The following is a 20,864-nucleotide window of genomic DNA, read 5'->3' on the forward strand; positions in this document are numbered from 1 at the left end:
GTTGGACTCATGTTGATGGAACTCTGCAGGGCCATTAATTGCATCCTGCTCCGAAAGACTGAGACTCTTGGCAACCTGCCTGACATTGTGGATGGCTTTGCACAAATGGGCTTCCCTAACTGCGGAGGGGCGATGGATGGCACACACATTCCAATTCTGGCACCAGACCATCTAGCCACCAAGTACATTAATCGGAAGAGGTATTTCTCAATGGTTCTCCAGGCACTTGTGGATCACCGTGAGCGTTTCACGGACATTAACCCAGGCTGGTCCGGAAAGGCGCATGACGCACACATCTTTCGGAACACTGGCCTGTTCAGAAAGCTGCAAACAGGGACTTTCTTCCCGGACAGAAGATCACAGTAGGGGAAGTTGAAATGCCCATTGTGACCTGAGAGACCCTGCCTATCCCTTAATGCCATGGCTTATGAGCCATACACGGGGCACCTTGACAGCAGCAAGGAGCGGTTCAACAATAGGTTGAGCAAGTACAGAATGACTGTTGAGTGTGCTTTTGGCCGTTTAAAGGCCCGCTAGCGCTGCCTATATGGGGAGGCTGGACCTGGCCGATGACAATATTCCTATGCTTATAGCCGCGTGCTGTACACCTCATAATATTTGTGAAGGGAAGGGTTAAAACTTCACTCAGGGCTAGACTGCTGAGGCTCAGCGCCTGGAGGCTGATTTTGAAGAGCCAGAAACAAGGGCTATTAAAGGGGCTCAGCATGGGGCCATAAGGATCAGGGATGCCTTGAGGCAGCAATTTGAAACTGAAAGCCACTAATATTTGTTGCTATGCTCGGGAGTGCAGTGCTTGTAATGCTAGGAGGTGATTGTGATTGGTAGAGATGATGCACTATGAAGGTTTAAGAAAATTGCCTGTTGCTTTGCAGGGCTCTGTTTGCTTTCAATTAATAGAATAAATATTGCTTTCACACCAACACAATTCTTTTATTAAAAGACAACAATGGGAGGAAAGAGACGAACAAAAAAACACATCAGCACTGAGAGGGATGGGAGAAGGGAGGGTCCCTGCAGTAGGTGGGGTCCTAGGATGGTTAAAGATTTGTGTATGTCCAGGTATCATATCCAACCTTCTCCTTTGGAGTGCAGCGGGTACTGTACTTCAGCAGGGCTAAACTGCAGAGGGACGAGTGTTGAGTGCAGTGGGTGTTGGGAGTCCGCAGTGCTGGACTGTGAGGAGGGAGTAGAATGCCATGGATATAGACTGGAGCCAGAAGGTTGATGAGAATGTGTTGGCGGTGTCTGGGGGGACGCATGGGAAAGAATTTTGCGACAGGAGCTGCAGGGAAGGGCAGGCGCAGATCTGCTCGGTTTGCAGTGCTAGTATCACCTGGAGCCTGTTCGCTTGGTGCTCCATAACGTTTAAGAGCCACTCTGTGGCTTCGTTCTGGTGTGCCGCATTCTCCTTTCAGCCCCTCTTCTCACTGTCCCACCACTCCTTCAATTCTTGTTTTTCGGCCTCAGAGTGCATCATGGCCTCATGCAGAAAGTCCTCCTTAGTTCTTCGTGGCTGCTTTCTAATTCTGCGCAGCCGTTCAGCCGGCAATAACAAAGAGGGAGGCTGGGCTCCGAAGATCATATCTGTGAAATGCAACATTTTTACAGGAGCAGTATTGTTTGCAACACACAGACCGCTGATTTAGTGATTTAAAACACAGCCACTATTCACATAACTGTCACTAACTGGCTGACCCCAGGCAAGGGGGTGGTTTTTTTACAGAGCTGCAATTGCGCAGTTTCTGCGCATGAAGTGGCTTGGCAGTGTGTACATCTTGGGAGTTACAACGCAGAAAGCTGCTTTTCTGCGCAGAAACTTGCCAGTGTAGACAAGCCTTACCTTCTGTCAGGTTCCTTAAAGGCCTAGGAAGATTGTTCCTATCTGAGACCCTACTCCACTATTAGTTCTTATGGGTTCCCCAGTGTGAACCATTAGCCTACTGCTCATTTTTACTCCTCTCAGCAAAGGTGGCCTTTCTGATAGCCATCACCTGTGTGAGGAGAGATGGGGAGCTACATGCCCCGGTGACAGATCCTCTATATGCCGTCTTCTATAAGAACAAGGTACAGCTTAGGCCACATCCTAAATTTCTTTCCAAAATAGTATCTGATTTCCACCTCAACTAATCCGTATATTTACTCTGAGTACTGGCTTTTTATCTGGATAGAGCCTAGCCCGTTGGGTCTCTTTGGAGGATGAATGAGCAGGCGTCACAACAATGCAATGACTTTCCAAGTGGATCACGAGCTGTATTGTTATGTGCTACAAGATCAAGGACATACCTCCTGAAAATCTCTTTGCAGTCAACCAGAGCACACTCAATCTCTACGGCATTTGTGGGGAACGTCTCCATCGTGGACATCTGCAGAGTAGAAACATGGGTCTTCAGTCTACACTTCTGCAAGATGTTCTGCAATTACTGCCACATCAAGGAAAGAAGTGAAGCAGGGAAAGCAGTTCTGCAATCCCTCTTCTGATGAGACTTCTAGCCCCACCTCCATGGGAAACTGCTTGTGAATCACCTAGTGTAATGGACAAACTGAATCACTCCAAGGGGGGGGGGGGGGAAAAAACAGTTGCTCATCTCTTGTAACTGTTGTTCTTTGAAATGTGTTGCATATGTCCATTATAAGATCCACCCTCCTTTCCCACTGAATCAGTCTATCATCTCAAAGCCTGATATGAAGGAACTGAAGGAGGGGTCGGTCAGCTCTGCCCCTTTTTATCCTTGGCTGGTAGCACAAGGGACATTGCACAGGCCTGGGTGACACAAGGAAAGACTCTGGCACCAGGGCAGAAAACACCTGCACACACCTAGCACAATGGACATGTGCAACACATCTCAAAGAACAACAGTTACGAGACGTGAGTAACCATTTTTTATGGTGTCAAGTATCAGGGGGTAGCCGTGTTAGTCTGTATCTACAAAAACAACAAGGAGTCTGGTGGCACCTTAAAGACTAACAGATTTATTTGGGCATAAGCTTTCGTGAGTAAAAGCCTCACTTCTTCGGATGCATCCGAAGATGTGAGGTTTTTACTCACGAAAGCTTATGCCCAAATAAATCTGTTAGTCTTTAAGGTGCCACCAGACTCCTTGTCATTTTTTATGGGGAGCCAGAGATTTTCAATTCCTTCCCCCTTTGCCTGTTTCATAATGCAGGAATTTTTAACAGAGGGACTTAGACATCCACTTTAACACCATTGGCTTATTTTCAGAAGAATGTGCAACAGTCTATATTCAAGAAAATGCCTCCTGCTGCTTATCTATCTAATTCTGCAAGGTCAGTTCAGTACTGTGTTTCAACCACAACCACTCTGGATTCCTTGAGCCTCCTCCCATATGTGACTGATCACGTTTGAACTTGTTTCTTTTGCACTCATTAAGCTTCATCTGTACAATTGTGTGACTCAGAAGCCAAAAAGGGTGAGATCAAATCTAAGCCTTTCCAAAACAGGGCTTCTCAAGCCTAAATTTTGGGGTTAGGTTTTCCATAAATTATGGGGGGCAAGGAGGGAGGGGGTATGAAAGCATGCCTATTCAATTGTCATTACTTATCATAGCCCCTTTACAAGTGGCCTTGACCCTGGTCTTACTCAAATACTGCATTCTGAGCTCTTGGGGACTCAATCCTTTGCCCCTTTGAAGAGGCCACAGCATTCTCAGTACCCTGCTGCTGTTTCTAGGATTCAATGCCTTTCTTCAGCCCACACTCTTCAGTTGTCTGAGAGGAACGGGATCTGTCTAACTGTAATTCTATGGCTACAATGTAATTTATGGCTTTTCTACATGGGAAAAACTAATGGCATTACTATACCAGTATAATTACACCTCTGTAGTTATGACATAAGCTAAACCAAAGAAAGACCACTGTTACTCCAAATAGGAATGTCCACACAGGAAGCTATACTGGTATAACTAGAGTGGTATAATTATAACAGTGTAGTAATGCTGGGAAATGTCTCCAGGTAGACAAACCCTTAGGCTGTTCAGGAAAAAAAAAAAAAAAAATCTTCCCTCCTACAAAAACTTTCTGTCTGAAGCTGGAGGACTTATCTTGTCTATTTTCAGAATGTCTCCAGTCATATTTCCCAATACAGCCCTCTATAACAAAATTAGTATGGATAGAATCATCTACTTTTACTTACATTGATTTAATTTGAAGAACTTATCTTTGGCTCTGTCTACTTTTACAGCAATTAAATGTCAAGTTACCAAAATGCACACTTAGCTGCCTATGAAGAACCAAAATAATTCTCACCTACAAAACTAACCTTGCATCAGACCACCCTCTACCCTTCAGCCCAAGCTTTTCCAATAGCGCGGGGGGCTTTACAATGTGCCCAGAAAATCAGCAAGTCTGGGCTTTGATGGACTAAGGAGGGTTTCATGTTCCTAGATTGTGAACATCCAGCAACAAATGACAGAAGAAACTACTTCATGTGCTTTTCCAAAGGCCAGTGATTAATTCTTTCTTTTTGTAACAGCTGCCTTGAATATCACAAAAAGAACTATGAAGACAACTTTGGAATGAGATGTAGTCCCCAGTGAAACAATGGCAGAAAGAAAAGTGACAGTCCTATAGAGTTCATGTATGTCCCTCCGGGCAATGATACATGCTATGTATTCTTTTTGCATAATTCAGTTTTTCTTTGAGTGCTTGCTCATATAGATTTCAATTAGGTATGTGCGCGCACAGTTTGCTGGAAGGTTTTTCCCCTAGCAGCACCTGTCGGGTCGGCTCTGGAGTCGCGCTTTCATGGCGCCGCGTATATGGCCCTTCCGACTCACCACCTCTCTAGTTCCTTCTTAACCGTCAATGGCGGTCGTCAGAGCGTTTCCTGTCTCATCTTCAACAAGTGATCCTCTAGCGTATTTTCTGTAAATAGTTAAAGATAGTTTTTAAAAATTGTTGTAGTTGGACTTCTGGACTTGCGGTCCCCCGCTTCCCCATCCCTCTCCTGGGCCCGGGGCATGCCTCAGACCCAGGGGTTTAAGCCGTGCGGGGTTTGCCAGAAGTCTATGCCAAAGGGTGACCCACACTTGGCTTGGGGGAGTCCCAGACAGGTGCAAGATCTGTAGGAGCTTTTGCCCCCACAGGAAGAAGGAGAGGGATCACAGACTAAAGTTGCTGCTAATGGAAAGCAGCTCTCCGCCCCCAATCTGAGTCAAGCCCCATGCACGCGGCACTGGGTTCCTCAACATTGGTGAGCAGCGCTCCGGCTTCAGTCCGGGAGGCGCCAAGGAAGGACTCTGGGGTCAGAGACCCTCGGCACCGGCATTCCCCGGCACAGAGCACAGCACGGGATCAATCTCGGCACCACTGACAGTCTCCTGTCCCGAAGAAGCAGCACAGAAAGACTGATAGAGGGAGTTCCCCTTCCCGTGCACGGGAACGTGAACCCAAGGGAGGGAGATCAGTGCAAGACCCCACCTCTCCTTCAACTCAACAGCCGGCCCCATCGACTCTGGGCCCCTGGGAGGGACTGTTGAGTCTGGTGCCACCAGAGGGGACTCAGGTGGAGGATTTGGACCTCCCTTCCATACCCGAGACTTATGAGGTGGCGCGGGGCCTGATAACATTGACACGTCCCCACTCCCCAGACCATGGTGTCACGGCACCGATCCTGAGTCCCCAAATGACTCAGAGGCCACTGGGGAAGTCCAGAGGCAAGCCAGCTATGACTTAGCAACGATCTACATCATCCACTATGGTCCCCGCGCGTGGACTCACTGGAGTCCGCATCAGACACTGACTTGTGTGTCACGGAGAAGCCGACACCGTAGCAGCCGGCACTCACAGTCAGCGGAGATGATCCAAACTTTTTCCCTGGTACCGTGGCCACCACAATGGTAGATATCAGCTCAGGTGCCATCCCAGTGGCCCTTCTGGACCCCGTGGGCTTACCACCAGTACCAGAGGTCCGCCTCGGTACGCAGGTCACATCTGAGAGAAAGACTGCGTCCAGAGCCAGGGATTTCTCCCAGGCATCAGCCACCACTACCACCACCAGCACCATGATTGGTACTGTGCCCGGCACTGAAAACACACCCAGCACCATGGCTACACTCAGTACCATGGACAGTGCTGCTACTGCGACCAGTACCTGGCCGGCACCAAAATAGACTCCAACTTGGGGGCGGAGCCGCAGCTTTTTGAGGAGTCAGATGGGCAGGAGGGCCCCTCCCATATTCCGGGATCCTCATCATCATCTCCAGATGAGACAGTGGTAGGAACATCCTTGGGGTCTCCCCTTCCTGCCAGCAGAGCCCACCTTGAACTTCTAAGATGGGTTGCTCAGAACCTCAGGGTACAGATGGAGGAGGTCACCGAGGTGTCAGAACCAATGGTAGACATTTTATCCCCAGCAGGACTCACCAGGGTGACCCTTCCCCTGATAAAGACCATTCAGGAGAACACAAAAACCTGTGGCAAATACCATCGTTTCTGGCTTCTGCAGCTAAGGGAGTCGAGAGAAAGCACTTTGTGCCCTCCAAGGGCTATGGATACTTGTTTACCCACCACCTGCCAGACTTGGTAGTGGTGACTGTTAACGCAAGGGAAAGGCAAGCGCAGCAAGGACCTACCCTCGAGCTTAGGACACAAAGAAGCTGGATCTCTTTGGGAGGAAGATATACTCCATCGGAGGGCTCCAGCTTCGGATGGCTAATCAGCAGGCGATCCTTAACCAACATAACGTCAAGTCATGGGACGCAATGTCCAAATTCTCAGACCTTGTCCCACCAGATGCCAAGCCGAAATTCTCGTCTCTCTTGGACAAGGGCAAAATGATCGCCAGGACATCGCTACAGGGGGCGTTAGACTTAGCGGACTCTGCAACATGAACAGTGTCTTCGGGCATCGCAATTCACCGTTGCTCATGACTGCAGGCCTCAGGCCTCCTTAGGGAGGTCCAACAGATAATTCAGGACCTACTGTTCGAGGGAGCCACATTATTTTTGGAGAAAACGGACTCCACAGTCTGAAAGACTCCCAATCCACTATAAGATCGCTGGCTCTGCACACACCTGCCACCTAGCGTAGACAATTTAGGCCTCAACCCACGACACAACTATACCAGGGACAGTTTAGGCAAGACCAGAACCGTAGGCATCCCAGAAACCAGAACCTTGTTGCCAACCCCAATCCCCGAATAACAGGGGGTCTTGGTCATCCAGGCAGCCACGAGGCCCTAGGCAGACATTTTGAGGATGCGCCCAAGGGCATTATACCAACCTCTCAACTGGATCCTTCTTTCCCATTTTCAGAACATCTATCCCATTTCTACCGAGCATGTCTCAAATCACCTCAAACCATTGGGTCCTCCGCATGGTAGAGATGGGATAGTCTCTCCAATTTTCCTCTCCGACCCCTCTTCCCCATCCCTCTTCAGGGACCCCTCTCACGAGCAACTTCTGATCCAGGAGGTACAAACCCTCCTATTGGTGGGGGCTGTGGAGGAAGTTCCGCCAGAGCTCAGGGAAAAAGGGTTTTATTCCCAGTATTTCCTAATATCGAAAGTAAAAGGGGGCCTCAGACCCATCTTGGACCTGTGCAATCTCAACAGGTTCATGAGGAAACTAAAGTTTTGAATGGTCTCTCTGGCCACACATCAGCAAAAAAAATGTGACAGATTAATTTCTGTTGGTGAGGATCTGCACGTCTTTGAATTAGTGTCTTGAAACTGTTGTGTGAGGATATTCTGACAAGATTTAGACCCCAGGGGGATGGGGACACTTCAGCATGTAAGAACCTTGGCCTTGAAAACAGCTATATTGTAAATGTTGGACCATTTTCAGATGCAGGTGACTTTTCGGGTTTCCTCTGTTTAATAATACCTAGGGTTGCAAGACTTACATCCCTTGCGGTCTCTGAACAGCATAAATGGTGATGGTGTTGAGTCTCTGACTGGATCCTTCTGCTATCCATTTTTAAGTTGTGAAATGGGAGCATTTCTTTGTACTATATACCTTCTAGATGCTACTTCCATATCTCCTTCTAACGGGTCAGTTGAAAATCTTATGATTCTGAGCCCAAGGAAATATTTCCAGAACAAGGCATTCTGATTCAGTTTAGCAGTTGTTTCCCATACATTTCCCAATCTCCAAATGTGAGCCTGCACAAAAGCCTCTTTAGTCATGTATCTATCTAGATGTCTAGCCTCTTCTCTAGATGATTGGCTCATCCATGGGAACCTGCAGTCAACTATGCTGGATCTTCTGGGAAATCATAGATGGATGGTGAATGGAGAGCAGAATGCCTTTAATGTTGCTTCATTTGTTGCAGTAGCTGAGAGTCTTCCTTGATCAATTTCAGGAGCAAAATTTCTCATGGCATGTGCCACCGTAAACTGAAATCAGAAGCAGAACTTCAAAACTTTTCTGTATCAAAGCTCTGGGATCTATGGTGGCCTTCATGTAGTACCCTGGTCTGGGTCTGAGGACATTAGGCGCTCCTTATCTAATGATTGTCATCAACATCCCAAGATTTTGGCTGCCAGCTGAGACTGCTGCCAAGAGTCAGAATGTTCTTTAGACAGTGAATGGTAGGACAAAAACAGATTAAAAGTAGATCTCCCTAGAATCACAAGAATGGATAGTATGCACATCTACCTTTGCAGAAAAAAACATATAGTTTTATCAGGAGATTAAATGTTAATGACAGAGTAGACAAAAATAATTTAGAAAGCACCGTTGTACTTGCAAAGACCTAAATCAGACAGACAGTGCAGCCACAACAGGGCTTGCAGTTGATTTGTGAGAAGGGGCAAGACTTGTCAGTTGGGCACTCAGTCATTAGTTACTTTGGAAAATTTTAGCTCAAGATCCCTGCAGAAGAGAGAGGAATAGTAGATCTAGAAGCAATACTAAATAAAACAAAGTTTAAAACTGTTTATCCTCTGAAACAGACAAAATGTAGAGGATTTCCCTGCACTGGGCCCATTTAGCCTCCATATTCCACTGCACGTGGGACTGGGACTGCCCCTTATTTAATCAAAAATTCAGAAATGTTCATGGGACCAAATGGGTTTGGCCGAGTCATCTGTGTTCTTGGACTGGATTGCACATGGTTGGAGATGGACAAAGTTGTAGACGAGCTAGCATTTTGGCATCAAGTATCAGTTCTTGGCCCTACACTATTTAACAGTTTTATCAATGACTTGGAAGAAAACATGAAATCATCATTGATAAAGTTTGCAGGAGTGGTAAACACGAAAGAGCACAGGCCACTGATACAGAGCAATCACTTGGTCAAGCTGGGTGCAAGCAAACAATAATAATTTTAATATGTCCAAATGAGAAGTTACTCACTAAAAAATGAGGAACAAAAAATGCAGGCCATATTTACAGGAAGAGGGACTCTATCCGGCGAAGCAGGGACTCTGAAAAAGATTGGAGCTCATGGAGGATAATCAGATGAACATAAGCTCCCAGTGCAGCACTATGATTTAAAGGGCTAAACAGGGGAATATTGAATAGGAATAGGGAGCTTGTATTACCTCTGTATTTGGCAGTGGTGCAACCACTGCTGGAATACTGTGTCCAATTTGGTGCTCACAGTTCAAAAAGGATGCTGATAAATTGGACAGAGTTCAAAGAAGAGCCATGAGAATGATTAAATGTCTTATAGTGAAGACTCAAAAAGCTCAAACTGTTTAGCATAACAAAGAGAAGTTTAAAGAGTGTTTGCCATAGAATCTATAAATACCAACATAGGGAATAAATATTTGATAATAAAGGACTCTCCCATCTTGCAGACAAAGGTATAACAAGATCCAATGGCTGAAGTTGAATCCAGACAAATTCAGACTAAAAATAAGACACACATTTTTAATAGAGTAAATAATCATTGGAAGCTATTACCAAAGTTTGTGGTGAATTCTCCATCACTGGTGACTTTTTAAAATTAAGATTGGATGTTTTTCTAAAAGGTACACTCTAGTTCAAACAGGAATTCAAGGAGGTCCTGTAGTCTGTGTTCTGTACAGAAGGTCAGACTAGATTATCATAATGGTATCTTCTGGTATCTGTGATTTCTGAAAGGGTGGGAAATTGTTGGGAGCAGGGTAGGGGTATTGGATAAGGATTAATAACAATAGGTAACAGCATAAATAGGAATTTGTTAAGAGAATTAACAAATGTTACAAAAATGGGAAAGGATTAGTCCTAGGAAAGAGCTAAACCATTTTAGGAAAGAATTAGTTTAATAAAACTATGTTGGAAATAAAAACCATTAAAAACGGGAGGGAGTGGAAAAGAAATGTATCTATTGCATGTACCATGTTGGATAAATGTTACAAACTCTTAATCATAAAGTAAATATAAAAAGATAAAAAGAACAGGAGTACTTGTGGCACCTTAGAGACTAACAAATTTATTAGAGCATAAGCTTTCGTGGGCTACAGCCCACTTCTTCGGATGGGCTGTAGCCCACGAAAGCTTATGCTCTAATAAATTTGTTAGTCTCTAAGGTGCCACAAGTACTCTTGTTCTTTTTGTGGATACAGACTAACACGGCTGCTACTCTGAAACCTATAAAAAGATAATTTATAATAAAGATAAATAAGTAAAATAGGCAAGGGGAATGAAGGAAGATATTTTTAAAACATTGCTCTCCATTTTTGGTCTTTGTGTCATCTACGTCGATTACAAGGTCTTTGGGACTGGGACCTGTTGTCTTGGGTATTTCTAATGCATTTAACACAATCTCTAGATAGTAATGGCCATGTGGGCCTCAGAATTGGAACTATTTTAAACTTGTTAGCGCTACATATACTACACATTCTTGATCTTTTCCTGTGATCTGATAGAGACAGTACCACCACCCCATTATGCCACCTTGCCTTCACTGAGGAGAGCACATAAACCCAGTAAATCTAGTTTTATTTAAAGACATCTCATCTATGTAAACTCAGTATAATATCACTAAGTACAGTATGGACATAGTTAGGGACTGTAGGTTTGCATCCATATGTCGGAGATTCTTGAAATTGTTTAACTGAACACTTCCTTCCTGCAGGTGCCAGTCCTCCCAAGCCACCCATCCCCCACCCCTATTGACATGAATGTAGTTATAAGTAAGGCTACGTTTTAGGCACGGGTATTTTTAGTACAAATCATGGACAGGTGACGGGCCATGAATTTTTGTTTACTATCCATGACATGTCCATGGCTTGTGCTATATACCCCTGACTAAATCTTGTGTATTCTAGGGGAGAGGGGGGAACCCCGGGTGCTTGGGCGGGAGGTGGCCTAGTGATGCTGTGGATGCTGGGGGGGAGAGGTGGTGGGGCTGGCAGGCTCCCCACTTGGTTTCGCACAGCTCCCCAGAAGCAGCCAGCATGTCCCTCGGCTCCTAGGCAGAGGTGTGGCTAGGGGACTCTGAGCTCTGCCCGAGTGCCTGTTCCACAGCTGCGTGGGCAGCACCTGCAGATGGAGGCAGCGCGCAGAGCTGCCTGGCTGTATGGACCCTCTTTTTGAACCATTCCCCGAGAAGTCTGAAAGATGGCTCACATGGTGAAGGGTGGAGCTGGCCTTTGCACTGATGAAGGTTTTGGTCACCGGCCCATTCCTGCTCTGAGAAACACATAAATGCCAGAGACAGTCTCAGCTTTTATTTTTTAAAAGCCTTGCTCTTTTCCCCATTGTAAACCAGTTGCTAGGGTTGAAAGCTTGTCTTCAGTATTTCCTGAGAATCACAGGTTATTTACAAAAACAAGGAGGAGTCCGATGGCACCTTAAAGACTAACAGATTTATTTGGGTATAAGCTTTCGTGGGTAAAAAAACAACTTCTTCAGATGCATGGTGTGAAAATTACAGATGCAGGCATTATGTAATGATACATGAAGAGAAGGGAGTCACCTCACAAGTGGAGAACCAGTGTTGACAGGGCCAATTCAATCAGGGTGGATATAGTCCACTCCCAATAATGGATGAGGAGGTGTCAATTCCAGGAGAGGCAAAGCTGCTTTTGTAATGAGCCAGCCACTCCCAGTCCCTATTCAAGCCCAAGTTAATGGTGTTAAATTGGCAAATGAATTTTAGTTCTGCTGTTTCTCTTTGAAGTCTGTTTCTGAAGTTTTTTTGTTCAAGTATAGCCACTTTTAAATCTGTTATAGAATGTCCAGGAAGATTGAAGTGTTCTCCTACTGGCTTTTGTATCTCACCATTCCTGATGTCCGATTTGTGTCCATTTATTCTTTTACGTAGGGACTGTCCAGTTTGGCCAATGTACATGGCAGAGGGGCATTGCTGGCACATGATGGCATATATAACATTAGTAGACGTGCAGGTGAATGAGCCTCTGATGGTGTAGCTGATGTGGTTCGGTCCTCTGATGGTGTTGGTAGAGTAGATATGGGGACAGAGTAGGCAACGAGGTTTGCTACAGGGATTGGTTCCTGGGTTAGTGTTTCTGTGGTGTGGTATGTAGTTGCTGATGAGTATTTGCTTCAGGTTGGGGGGTTGTCTGTAAGCGAGGACTGGCCTGCCTCCCAAGGTCTGAGAGAGTGAGGGATCGTTTTCCAGGATAGGTTGTAGATTGTTGATAATGTGCTGGAGAGGTTTTAGTTGGGGGCTGTATGTGATGGCCAGTGGTGTTCTGTTATTTTCCTTGTTGGGCCTGTCCTGTAGTAGGTGACTTCTGGGTACCCGTCTCGCTCAGTTTCCTCACTTCCCCAGGTGGGTATTATAGTTTTAAGCATGCTTGATAAAGATCTTGTAGGTGTTTGTCTCTGTCTGGGGGATTGGAGCAAATTCGGTTGTATCTTATGGTTTTTTATCCACGAAAGCTTATGCCCAAATAAATCTGTTAGTCTTTAAGGTGCCACCGGACTCCTTGTTGTTTTTGTAGATACAGACTAACACTGTTACCCCCTGATACTTGATAGGTTATTTACAATCCCTTAACAGCTGTCGAAAGCTAATCACTAGGGTGCATGTAAACCATAGTCACAGCTCTCTTGATTTCTGCATGGACCCTTGATCATTTTATTGGTGTGGGGACTCTGCTGTCCAGGTTGCTACTGATGCGTCACTGGAAGCGCCTTTCCAGCCAGCTGCCTACAGCAGAGCTAGCTTCTCTACTGAGCTACCAGTGTGATTTCTGGCCATGAGGGTAGCACAGTAGCCTGAGAGGTATGGTCTTTGTTCCTTTAGTCAAATCATTTAATCTGACGGCTGTACTTCCATCTCTATAAAATGGAGATAATTCTTTCTACCACACAGGACTGTTGTGAGGATGGCTGATGTTTATATGGGTTATAGGTAAGGCTATGATTTAGTCATGGGTATTTTTAGAACAAGGCATGGACAGGGCACGGGCAATGAACAAAAATTCACTGTCCGTGACCTGTCCATGACTTATATCAAAAATACCTGTGATTAAATCTGGGGGCACTGGGGGGGCACCCAGGGCCAGCAGCACCAGCTGCCAGGCTGGTGGGACCACTACCCAGACCAGCAGACCACGGCTACTCCAGTCGGCCGGGGATCACTGTCTCGGGCTGCTGGAGCAGCGGCTGGTGTGGCTGTCCTGGGGGCCATCTGAGCAGCTGCTTGAGCAGCCCCGGGGTCAGCCACACTGGCCCTTGCAAAAGTCACGGAATTCATGACTTCCGCGACCTCTGTGACAGACACAAAGCCCTAGTTATAGGTGGTAAAATTCACCAGAATGTGCACACTATCTTTTGGCATGTGGTGTTATTTATAGTCATCCTAGTCTTTCTGGTGTCTTGGGATAACTGTCCCTTGCAAGACTTTCACATGTGAAGTCAATTTTCTCACGTAAAACAGTAGTCTATTAAATTTGGGTGTGCTCTAAAGAGTATTTCCATTAACTGCCCCAGAATATTCAGGCCAGTGGTGTGATGACAATGGACAAGTCATTTTGGTAGTGGAAATGAAAAATGAAAAGAGTACAAGAGACTAACTTCTGTTTTTGAAGGGGATTGTCTTCCTTCACAGCAAAGTAGTAGGCGGCACAGGTTAAGGTCTATTCCCATACCTCTAAGATGTTCTCTGATTTTCACATAATTTATGAAGCAGTGTTTTTCCTTCCCTGTGAGCAAGCCCCTAAGAATATAAGTGCAGCCACACTGACTCAGACCAATGGTCCATCTACCTCAGTATCCTGTCTTCCAATAGTGGCCAGTTGCAGATGCTTCAGAGGGAATGAACAGAACAGGGCGATTTCTAGTGATCATCCCCTGTTTTCCAGTTCCAGCTTCTGGCAGTTGGAGGTTTAGGGACACCTGGAGCATGGGGTTGTATCCATGACCATCTCAGCTAATAGCCATTGATGGACCTATCCTCCATGAATGTATCTATTTATAAGTTTATAATTAGTTTATATGACTGTAGAAGATAGTTACCACTTAAGATGAACTGCATCCAGGAATCTTGTATTGCTGGGATTGAGCTCTTCTGATATTTCTCCAAGTTTATTGGCACAGTCTGATTTTCGTTTTGGAGCTGTGCAGGACAGTAATCTGGCCATCTGTGTAAACATTCAGGAGGGATTATAGACTAGGTTAGTGGATGCTGTCTTTAGGAATGCGTTCTTCATATAGTACAGTGGAGAACCAGAATGAAGTATTTGCCAAAGTACTGTATTATTATAAACCTATTTGCTTACTAGCTTTTTTCTCTCTATGTATGCACATTTAAATAGTATGCTAATGACTGATCCTGGAACTTGGGACCTTTTGTGTTTGCTGCAGGCCAGCCTTGTTCTTTTCCCCTCAGTCTGGGCTTGAGGTCAAATAGCACAGTCTCATCTGTGAGCTTTTCTCTCTCCTCTTGCTGGTACTAGCTATATCTCTCTATTGCTACCACCTTTCCTTCCTGCTGTTGCTATCCTCACTTTCTCCCAGGATTTATACAGATTCTGTTCTGCTTCTACAGCTTCCAAAATTCATGTTCAGACTATAGTTTTGGGGGGAGATTATCAAACAATCAAATAGATTATTCATTCTGTTCATTCTCATTTTAATTGATATAAAAATGTTTGTGGGACACAAATAATTTAGTTCTATGTTTTGTTGTATTCTTTTGTCATTAATCTTATAAATTGGCCTACAAGAAGGTGGTCAAGGAAAGTGTGGGCCCCTTACTGAATGAGGGAGGCAACCTAGTGACAGAGAATGTGGAAAAAGCTAATATACTCAATGCTTTTTTTGCCTCTGTCTTCATAAACAAGGTCAGCTCCCAGACTACTGCACTGGGCAGCACAATATGGGGAGGAGGTGACCAGCCCTTGGAGAAAGAAGTGGTTCAGGACTATTTAGAAAAACTGGATGAGCACAAGTCCGTGGGTCCAGATGCACTGCATCTGAGGGTGCTAAAGGAGTTGACGGATGTGATTGCAGAGCCATTTGCTATTATCTTTGAAAACTCATGGCGATCGGGTGAGGTCCCGGATGACTGGAAAAAGGCTAATGTAGTGCCCATCTTTAAAAAAGAGGAGGCGGAAGAGGATCCGGGGAACTACAGGCCAGTCGATCTCACCTCAGTCCCTGGAAAAATCATGGAGCAGGTCCTCAAGGAATCAATTCTGAAGCACTTAGAGGAGAGGAAAGTGATCAGGAAGTTAAAGAAGTAGGGCTGGATGAATGGGCTATAAGGTGGATAGAAAGCTGGCTAGATCATCGGGCTCAATGGGTAGTGATCAATGGCTCCATGTCTAGTTGGCAGCCGATATCAAGCGGAGTGCCCCAAGGGTCGATCCTGGGGCCGGTTTTGTTCAGTATCTTCATTAATGATCTGGAGGATGGCGTGGATTGCACCCTCAGCAAGTTTGCAGATGACACTAAACCATTGCCCCCTACACACAGAGTAGGATGGCCTGAACTTGCCAGTAAAACTTTAGTGTTTTTTTTACTTATTTCAAATACAGTTATTTTCACTGTTAGACTAAAAAATAACTATGGAAATATGGCACAGATTGTGAAAAATGGGAGAGAGGAACTTTTGAAGAATTATCGAAAAACTACATTATTTTGGAAGAAATAATCAGTCTCCATTACTCTCTTACATCTGTAAAGACAAGAGAGACCACAGGAAGTATAGCAGAGTTTGCCCTTTTAACTTAACGCAAACATACAATCATAGAATATCAGGGTTGGAAGGGACCTCAGGAGGTCATCTAGTCCAACCCCCTGCTCAAAGCAGGACCAATCCCCAGACAGATTTTTGCCCCAGATTCCTAAATGGCCCCCTCAAGGATTGAACTCACAACCCTGGGTTTAGCAGGCCAATGCTCAAACCACTGAGCTATCCCTCCCCTCTATATATTGCCTCTATATAAATCCATGGTATGCCCAGATCTTGAATATTGCATGAAGATGTGGTCGCCCCATCTCAAAAAAGATGTATTGGAATTGAGGAAAGGTACAGAAGAGGACAACAAAAATGATTAGGGGTATGGAACAGCTTACATATGAGGAGAGATTAATAAGACTGGGACTTTTCAGCCTGGAAAAGCGACAACTAAGGGGGAATATGATAGAGGTTTATAAAATCATGACTATTGTGGAGAAAGTATATAAGAAAGTGTTATTTACTCTTTCTCATAACACAAGAACTATGGTCACTAAATTAAATTAAGAGGCAGCAGCTTTAAAACAAACAAAAGGAAGTAGTTCTTCACACAACGCACAACCTGTGGAACTCTTTGCAAGAGGATGCAGTGAAGGCCAAGACTAGATGAGTCAAAAAAGAACTTGATGAGTCCATCAATGGCTATTAGCCAGAATGGGCAGGGATGCAAAACCATGCTCTAAAATGTCCCAAGACTCTGTTTTCCAGAAGCCGGGAATGGGCAACAGGGGATGGATCACTTGAGGATTGCCTGTTTTGTTCATTCCCTCTGAAATACCTGGCATTGGTCACTGTCAGAAGACAGGGTATTGGGCTATATGGACCATTGGTCTGACCCAGTATGGCCATTCTTCTGTTCTTATGCAATAGCAACATAGTTATTTTTAATAAGCCTCTGCTCTCTTGGATGTCACAGCATGCTAACAGTGGCCAGAATCTGCATGCAAAACACATGGTGGCTGATGGCATGAAATAATGTCTTGTAATACATATGAGGATAGACAAGCACGTTGGGGTAACATTGTCAAGCCTCGGATTCGGTGCTTAATTATACAGAGAAAAGAGAGTTCCATGTTGTGCATGAAAAAAGTCTGTTATAAGAATGTCAATGACTGAAAGTCAGACTAGCCATTTGGTTAAAACAATAGTTGCCAGTACCCCATGTGGTCTGGTTTGAGAGCTGAATGCTGATTGAGTAAAGCAAGATGTGTGTCTGTCCTCTTTCTTCTCACTCTCACTGTAGAAAGATTTTAAAATTCAGCCAGGTTATGAGCACTGTTAACCAACTGCAGCTAGTTTAAATTAAGAAGATTAAAGGTGAATATGCTGCTTGTGAACAAAGAATTCACATAAGTTCTTTCTTAATTCACCTTTTGAGGAATGGAACAGGGTGTCGTATTAGAGATATTTAACTTGGCAAATGGCTTTTGAAAGGTCTAAGATGATTGCCAGTCTCTGGAAAGTGATTAGTAAAATGCACACTGATCACAGTGTATATTAGGAAGGAGGGGCCATTTGGAAGAGGCAGCAGACTTGGTTTTCCTATTTAGCCATGAAGGTTTATTAGCATTTGAACATCGACAACAGACCTGAAAAAAGGAAGAACTAGCATTGTATTCCAGCTTTTTGATATAATAGAGAGTCATTGGGGAGTGGAAGGAAAAAGCTGTATGGCTATTCAGATGAATCTACGTGTCCATTCTACAGAAGAATTTTCACAGGGTTTGTAACTCAGCCATAAAAAATGTGATCGTGGTTGAAACTCTGGCAAGCGAGGTCTCAGCCTGAAAATGGTGGTTTTGGGAAATTTAGTTTTTGAGTTATGCAAGTGCAAATTCTGCTTGAGAAATGTTATATGTAAAGACTTTTTATTTTTGCATTTGTTTATCTCCAAAACACGTTCATTTTTGAAAATGAAATTTACTAGTGTGTCCCTACTGTGGACATCTCCCCTTGAAAAAAGGAGTTATTTCATTTTATAAAAATGAATTGCTGCGCAGGTGGGGTAGTATCTGATCACTTTAAAAGTTCCTGTCAGTGGGTTTTTTTTTTTTTGTTCTTTTTGTTTTTGTTTGTGGCCTTGCTGCGCATTTTGCCCAGCCATATTTAGTCTGCATACTAAATGTTAGTCTCCCTAACTATATTTACTTTGTGAACTTAGCTTTTTTTCCCCTTCACCCAGATGTATTGTAAATTGAAGTAGATTTTACTCTGACGGGCCGGATTTTAGTCCGTGCACTAAATTTTAGTCCGCAGACTAAAAAATAATCCGCGGATTATTTACTAAATCAATTCCCTCACTGAAAACTACATTAAGAATGTTTAACTGTCTCACCAGAACATAAAAGTGGGGGAGTTCACAGCTAACGGTGAGTCACGTCTGTCCTCTAGGCACTTAGGCACAATAGAGCACTGACACCATCCCAGCTTTCAGGATGCGCCCCATTGTGCTCAAGTGTTGGCATACATATTGTTGTGCACTTCACCTGTAACTGTGACTGTCCCTTGCTCTTAATGTTTAATGTTGTACCCTTTTGTGTAGTTCTTGGTGGGTGAATTAGTCAGAATTTCAGGTGGAACTGTGTTGAATTACTATAGCTAAAAGATGCAGGTTTTTGCTTTAAGTAATGGGTGTGAGGGTATAAGGGGGAAAATCCCACAATAAAGTGAGAAAATTAGTCCATACCCTCACTCCTGAGGAGACATGTCCAGTTCCTGAAGAATCCTAAAGAGATAACATCATCAAAACAAATCCATTGGTGGGGAAGTCAATCCAAAATGGAGAATAATCCGCGGCGGCCTGATACACTCATAGCTCACACAAATTTAAGACAGCCAAATTAGAAATACAAATTAAAACTTCTTATTTTCTCGTCAGCAGAAATCATAAATTGGTTTTTTAAAAAATTTTCACATTGTGTCTCTGGGACAGATTTACAGAGGAAAAATATGTATGTAGTCTGTGCATGCACACACTAAGACAAACTAATTCAGCCCCATTGTCTATGGACATTTATATCCAGGACAGAGAGGACTGCAAATTCTTTAATATGGCAGATCAGTTACCCTTTTCTTTCTAGTTAGAATTTTGATTTCAACTTTTTTTGTTATTTATTTTTTAGTAAACGCACTGGCATTGGAACATAAATTAACATAGAAATGTTTCTATACTATGCCTCACCATTGCACAATCAATTTTTTTGGCATACACTGTGGTCAAGTTGGACTTGCTGCTATGGAGACTGATGTTTAAAGTTTCTAATTGTATAAACATTTTCTATGTCCCCCACGCCATGGATTTCTTATAATATTGGATATATTTTTCCTTGCTGGACTATTCTCTTTTGGATTGACTCCCCCTGTTTGGATTATTTCACTGCATTATCATCTTTAGGACTCGTCAGGAACAGGACATTTCACCTCAGGAGTGCGGGTATGTACTTAAACATTTTTTCAAATTATTAGGGCTAGTCTTGAAAAGAGGAGAGAGAAAAGCTAGAAGTGGAAAAGTTGGGTTCAAACAGCCACACATCAGCTAGCAGCAGGTGAATATTTTCCCCGTGTCATACAAGAAGGTAATGATTAGATAGGCGTAGATCTGCACACGTTTCACTTTTTAATTACTCTTTATTTGCGGAGGGTGGGTATTTGTGTGGGGTTTTTGGTTTTTCAGTTTCTGACGTATAGATTATTGTAGTAATTGCTTACCTTGAGTGACTCATTCCCAGTCCAGACAGAGACTGAGCAGTTGTTTCTTAAATTCTATAAATGTTGACAGAAGTTCACTGACCTGAAAGATGAAGAATTTAAGGGAGGGGTGTCAGAGGGATTCCTTTGTTAAAGGGCAGATTTCAGTGGTTTTCTGTTTTTTATCTTCATTTAATAAAAGGAGACTGTCCTGTTCTTGTGTGGGCTGTAGCTTGGGAGACGTATGCCACTGCACCACCCTTGTATTGTGGTCAGTAATCCGAACTCTGGAGGCAATGGATTTTGACACAGAATGTAAATAACCTCCATCTACCTCTACCCCTCCCCTAAAAATATACACACAGCTACTTCAAGCGTGGAAGTCAGCAGAAGTTCTGTGACTGCAGGGGCTACAGCATTTGGGCTTTTGTGCCAAACTGAAGCTATTTCTTACATTACTGTAGTGCCCACGGTATCTTCCCAGCAACCTGAACCAATTCTGCTCTCTTAGTACCTTAACTCTTTGACTCCAGGAGTCAGGATTCCCTGACATGATGAGTTAGTACAGAATGCATTAGAACTAACTCAGGTGCTCCTGACCCAGCTGGGCACCAACGGGTTAAAAAAAAAAATCAGTCAATTGTTGTCAGTGACCTGATTAATTTTAATTAATATGAGCATAAATGTCTTCAGTTTACAATCTACTGAAGCAGAGCCTGTCCAGGTGCCTGGGGCTGCAGTCAGTTAGCATGTGATGGATAGGTCATTCCTTGGTGCTAGGTGGTTTGGGTTCACCTGCATTGGTGCAAAAGCATTTTGGATTAGCTCAATTGCATCAAAAATGCTGACATCAGAATTTAACACTCCCATCCCACCTCACTTCTCCCTGGCCTGTATTCTACGTGCAACAGAGTGAACGGAAACTGCTCGAGCAGGGTGTTAAGGACATGGACGTGACTGTCCAATTTTGCCTTGAATGTAATGAGATGGGGTAGGCAGATTTGGGGTGTCATTCTGGCTATGTAGGACCATTTTTTAAGGGGTCTGAACTACAA

The 20,864-nt window shown here is 44.1% G+C and overlaps 1 protein-coding gene across 6 annotated transcripts in view; it reads left to right on the forward strand.

Annotated features, from left to right (window-relative positions):
• The window catches only part of GSK3B (glycogen synthase kinase 3 beta), a 233,238-nt gene that overhangs the window by 191,807 nt on the left and 20,567 nt on the right, over positions 1 to 20,864 (forward strand). For 3 of the 6 annotated variants that reach the window (XM_005292685.5, XM_005292686.5, XM_005292688.5), the window contains exon 9: positions 19,517 to 19,555. The exons of the other annotated variants lie outside the window; for them this stretch is intronic. In XM_005292685.5, the coding sequence (XP_005292742.1) occupies positions 19,517 to 19,555 (39 nt within the window). The remainder of the gene's footprint in view (positions 1 to 19,516; positions 19,556 to 20,864) is intronic. 6 annotated transcript variants of the gene reach the window in all.

The sequence above is a fragment of the Chrysemys picta genome, chromosome 1 (assembly GCF_011386835.1).
Source record: "Chrysemys picta bellii isolate R12L10 chromosome 1, ASM1138683v2, whole genome shotgun sequence".
NCBI classification, from domain to species: Eukaryota; Metazoa; Chordata; order Testudines; family Emydidae; genus Chrysemys; species Chrysemys picta.